Source organism: Paramormyrops kingsleyae, unplaced genomic scaffold (assembly GCF_048594095.1).
Source record: "Paramormyrops kingsleyae isolate MSU_618 unplaced genomic scaffold, PKINGS_0.4 ups274, whole genome shotgun sequence".
Classification (NCBI taxonomy): domain Eukaryota; kingdom Metazoa; phylum Chordata; class Actinopteri; order Osteoglossiformes; family Mormyridae; genus Paramormyrops; species Paramormyrops kingsleyae.
Genome location: NW_027326211.1, coordinates 17501 through 22426, shown reverse-complemented (window position 1 = coordinate 22426; position 4926 = coordinate 17501). Strand labels below are relative to the sequence as shown.

Here is a 4926-nt window from a genome sequence, read left to right as displayed (position 1 = left end):
ATGAAGGGGTATATACGAAAAAATATATAATGTGTATGTATGTATGAATTACTTTCGATGTAAAAGTCTCCACTGTAATAAAGTAGGCCAAAATGTCTTTACTCACATAACGTTCTCTTCTCCGTAGCCAAAAGCCAAACAAAGCAATAAATACGTGGCTTTTCTCTAGTGTACAGCTCTGACCACTTTCATCAGAAGATTCTTTCAAAACCCCGTTAGCTGTCTTAAAATATTGCATTTTATATCAGCAACGACCGATTAATATTGCATCGCCCGCATTTAACATTTCATTGTAAAAGAAGGAAATGTGAAGCGCTCCCCAGAAGTACCGTTTGATTTTTTGAAGAATAATCTTAAAAGCGAAGTATAATTGACCAGTTGAAACACAAATGTAGGCTAGTTGTTCTTTTTGCTATTCTCTTTCCGAGATTAACCCTTCTTGCTATATTCTGACTGGTGGTGACAGTTGAGTCTAAATTTGTCTGTTCTTTATTGCCGTTTGGCTGAGCTTATTATTATTATTATTATTATTATTATTATTAAGAAGAAGACTAAGAAGAAGAATGATGATGATTATTACTATTGCTGCTGGTTAAAGTTGCTAATAACCTAAAGCTGCTAATAATTCAATGTTCTTCAACACATTCGTTTTTTTGAACTTTTAAATTACCATTAACTAATAATATTTATGAACTTTTAAACGACCATTTAAGGGGATTTTCTTTAAATCCAATAAAAGGAAAGAAATCGTAAAGAAAACAAATAGTACAAACAAGTGTTACAGAATTTAGTTTGGGAATTGTCAGGAAATAACTAATATGAAGGGCGACGCCATAAAGTATAAAACGTAAGAGAACTTGCCTTTATTATTATTATTATTATTATTATTATTATTAATAATAATAATAATAATAATAATAATAATGTGCAACAGGAGTCGATTTTTGTTCTGTTTCTGTGGTAACTTTTTACAGACATACGGTCAATTTATTGCACTTTCAGTACTGAGCCATACACAACCACTGTGTACCTCGTATAACTGTAACCTTTAAGAGGAATTAATATCAGTACTTATTATAAGCTAAGTTTAAAAGACATGCGTATTTTCAAACAATAATAATTAAAAAGATTTTTTTGGCAGTTAACGTCTGCATGACAAGAAAAAAGATTTCACACAAAGCAACTACGTTTTTGTATTTTTTTATTTGCAAGATATCCGGGACACATATCCCTGTTACTAGATTTGGCTTAGAGAACTAGGCCTAATTTAATTTAAAGTAATAGAGAGAAAACAACAAAGGGGGATACCTGTGAGACAATAATGAATAAACAAACACCAAAACAAATAAACGAATAAATTAATAAATAAACAGAACACAGTAGTAGGATAGGCACTGCATGATGAACACAGAAGCACAATTTAGAAACATAAAGTGCACCAAATAAAATATTACTCGTAATTTCTTTAAACGGTCAACACGACAAAAAGTTGTTATAAGTGGAAACGGGCAGTAAACAGTGACTATTTGTAGGTACTATGTGTAGTGCTTGATTTTATTTTTATTTAAGAATGTAATGCATAGAGTGTTTGCACAGCAAACCATATCACAGACTTGTCAGTTTTTATCAGAACCCACTGGAATCATGCAAATGTAAAATTACATTTGGACAAGCCAAAATAATAATAAAAAAGTGACTGATTTTGTCATTTGTATATACAGTACAGGAGCCCATTTCGGTGAATCTGATTAACGTACCTTTAAATAACTATAGATTTTAGTGCAAATTTTAAATAAAAATTTGATAATCAACTTTACATTACACCCATATGGCAAAATTCTTATTTCAGTTTTCATAATTTCATTTTTTAATCATGCAAATTTTTTACAACATTGGGCAATGACTGAAATGATATACACTGTATGAACAAATACATCTCTGGATAAAAAATTTAAATATTTAAAATTTAACTTTAAATTCCCAGTGTATTAGTAGTAGTGGTGATATAGCCTATTCATAATGCATAATAATCATAATAATAATAATTCTTATTATTATAATTCACACCCCATACCACTGTTATCGACAAGGAGGTATATCTTTAAATGCTCTTATCATTTCATAGTTATCTCCACTGCGATGAACACATTCTTTTGTTTACAACTTGCAATTGGATCCGTTGGACTAACCAGGCAAATTCCACTAAAGTTTGTATGACAGCAGTGGTGTCTCGCATGCTAGTGAAAGGTTCTTATTTGCTTCGATGCCACTGTTATGCTAATAATTGCTATTTCATTTTTAAAAGTGTTATCTGGTCTCCTCATTTGACAGTGGAATTTAAAAGGCAACATGGACTTAAGTCGTGTTTTCCATACAACCAACAGAGAAAGAAAATGAAGTGGATTACCTGTTATTTGTATGCTTCACATTCACGAATAATGTGAAAATAATAAGACAAACGTGGACGCCTCACAAAACTGATTATTTTAATAATCTCTACATCGCACGAAAAGCCTTCGGCAAAAAAGGAAGACTGAAACGATGTGTGTATTACTTGGTCCCTATATTTGTGGTAAAAGTAGCTACACTTAATTAATGCGTTGCAGAAAATTTCAGCCGTTTTTGTTTTTGTCTTTGGTTACAAAACCACACTCGTACCACGTTCTTTTTCAGGTCCAATTTTTCTGCTATTGCAGCTATTTTCTCTGATGAAGGTCGAGGCTGAACAGCAAAGTATGCTTCCAATGATCTTTTTTCCGGAGCCGCTATGGAGGTCCTCTTGCGTTTTTTTTCTCCCCCATTGAAAATATCAGGTTTGTTCATTTTCTCTCTCTGAGCCCCCTCGGCCTCTTCCAACCACGCTTGAAGAATTGGCTTCAATGCTATCATATTGTTGTGTGAGAGCGTTAACGACTCAAATCGACAAATTGTACTTTGACTAAGAGAACCCACTCCAGGAATTTTAAGATTTGCCAGGGCTACACCAACATCCGCTTGGGTTACCCCAAGCTTGATTCTCCGTTGTTTGAAGCGCTCTGCGAAAGCTTCTAACTCCCTTGGATCGGTGTCCGAATCATTCATAGAAGGAAGCCCGTTATTCGCAGGTCCCGACGCACCTTGAGCGCTTCCGTGGTGGCCCGGTAATAGTCCATGATGAGTAAGTGGTGAATTCATGTTCATAGCAGCCTGGTGGGATAGGTGGCTTAAGCCGTGCATGTGTGAGTGAGGGTGCGCAGCGGAGGATACTAGACCTCCTCCGCCGCCTCCTCCACCACCACCTGCCCCATCGTGTCCTCCAGTCATGAGGGTCAACGAATGAGGACTGATATGGTCCATAAGATCCGCGGGTTCGAGGTTCTGGTGATGGTGATGATGATGATGGTGGTGGTGATGATGTGCAAGTGGCACGGTGGAAGTTGACGAGCATGGCACGCTGTTCATGGTGTGGTAAGTCGCATCGGGCTTGAACGGGTGGGTCTTGCCCTGAGACACTGCAATATCCACTGCCGCCAAGGCTTCGGCCCGGGCCAGAATAGTTTCATCCAGGCTAGCGAATATATTGCTCTGTAGCTGTGTTCAGAAAGCGAGTAAGAAATAAAAACAGGGGAAATGGATATGTTACACTTGTTACACTCGACTGGGAAATCCTGTCAACACAAAACACATAAATAATAGTAATTGTATAATATCGAATTTCCGAATGAATATAAGAGAAATGTCAGAGGGAAACCATCCTTTTCAAAAGGTCTCCAGCATTGCCGCGGTATACCACTCCTAACTGGACAGGGTGCACAATGTATATTATTATTATTATTATTATTATTATTATTATTATTATTATTATTATTTTATTATTATTATCCATACACGCATGCTCTGGTATAAAATAATCCGAAAAGTTTAGTGTATTTACCTGTGGAGTTTGTAGGCACGCTCTTCTTATTGCTTCTGAGCTGGAATGCAGAGAGGTGTATTTGTGTTCAGGTAAAGCTGGATGCATAGCAAAATGTGGTTGTTTGCTGTTCATCGACATCATATTTACAGCTTTTTAAAAATTAAGCCAACAAATTAAAAAAAAAAAAAAAAAAAAAAAAAACTAAGAACCCTACGGATCTCGTTGTGGTATAATGATGCAATAGTTTGTATTGCTGAGTTCCGGTTTGAGTCTGAAGATCACACAGCAGTGTCTGCAGGCTCTCGGTCGCACTTATCCGTTCACTCTTCCTTACTGCTGGGACAAGAGGAGCTCTTACACCTGAGCCCTTCAGATCTCGTCAAGCATATGCGGCTTTTCTCGCGAGACGTTAAACACCACGGTTTGACAAATACGAAGCGCGTTAGGCACAGAAGCTCCTTTTGTTTTTAAGTCAATATGTAGAGCACAGTAGTCGGTATAGCTTATTGGAGGCAGAAAAGCGTGTATTCAACACCTGTAGACCCAGCGCATTATTAAAGACACGGAATCCGTTTTACATGGTTCAAAACTGCAGGCCCAAATTTACTTTAAATCACTGATGCGTATTATTAGTTAATACGCAAGAAACCTAAATACAATAAATACAAAGTCGAATTTAGAAGCAAACCTCATGAAATTTTACTAACATGAAATTACAAAATGGTAACTTGAGTTGTATAAACTTCTTGAATTTATATTGACTTTAGAAAACTTTATCATTAAAGCTTACTTATCGATGTGGGTAGTAGTACAGTAGTAATGTTAAATATGTAATTTGTGTTAATGTTTTCTTTGCAGCATGCAGAACATGCAAAGAACATGTTAAAAATAATTAATTCTATTTCATTTTAGAGTGTAAGGTATGAAAAAAAACAGATGTACATTGCTTTGGGTAATTATACTAATGTAACAAATCCATGTATATTTTACAAGCGTTTAATCACTACATTAAACTTTAATTCATGAACTGT

General features: G+C 35.7%; 1 protein-coding gene across 1 annotated transcript; it reads right to left on the bottom strand.

Annotated features, from left to right (window-relative positions):
- Nucleotides 1-1316: 1316 nt before the first annotated feature.
- LOC140587481 (POU domain, class 4, transcription factor 1-like) lies at nt 1317-4052 on the bottom strand. Its single transcript, XM_072708739.1, has 2 exons — nt 3914-4052; nt 1317-3570 (listed from the first exon to the last, which is right to left on the bottom strand). The coding sequence occupies exons 1-2, from the start codon at nt 4034-4036 to the stop codon at nt 2593-2595; spliced, it is 1101 nt and encodes a 366-aa protein (XP_072564840.1). The 5' UTR covers nt 4037-4052; the 3' UTR covers nt 1317-2592.
- Between the last annotated feature and the right edge of the window lie 874 nt (nt 4053-4926).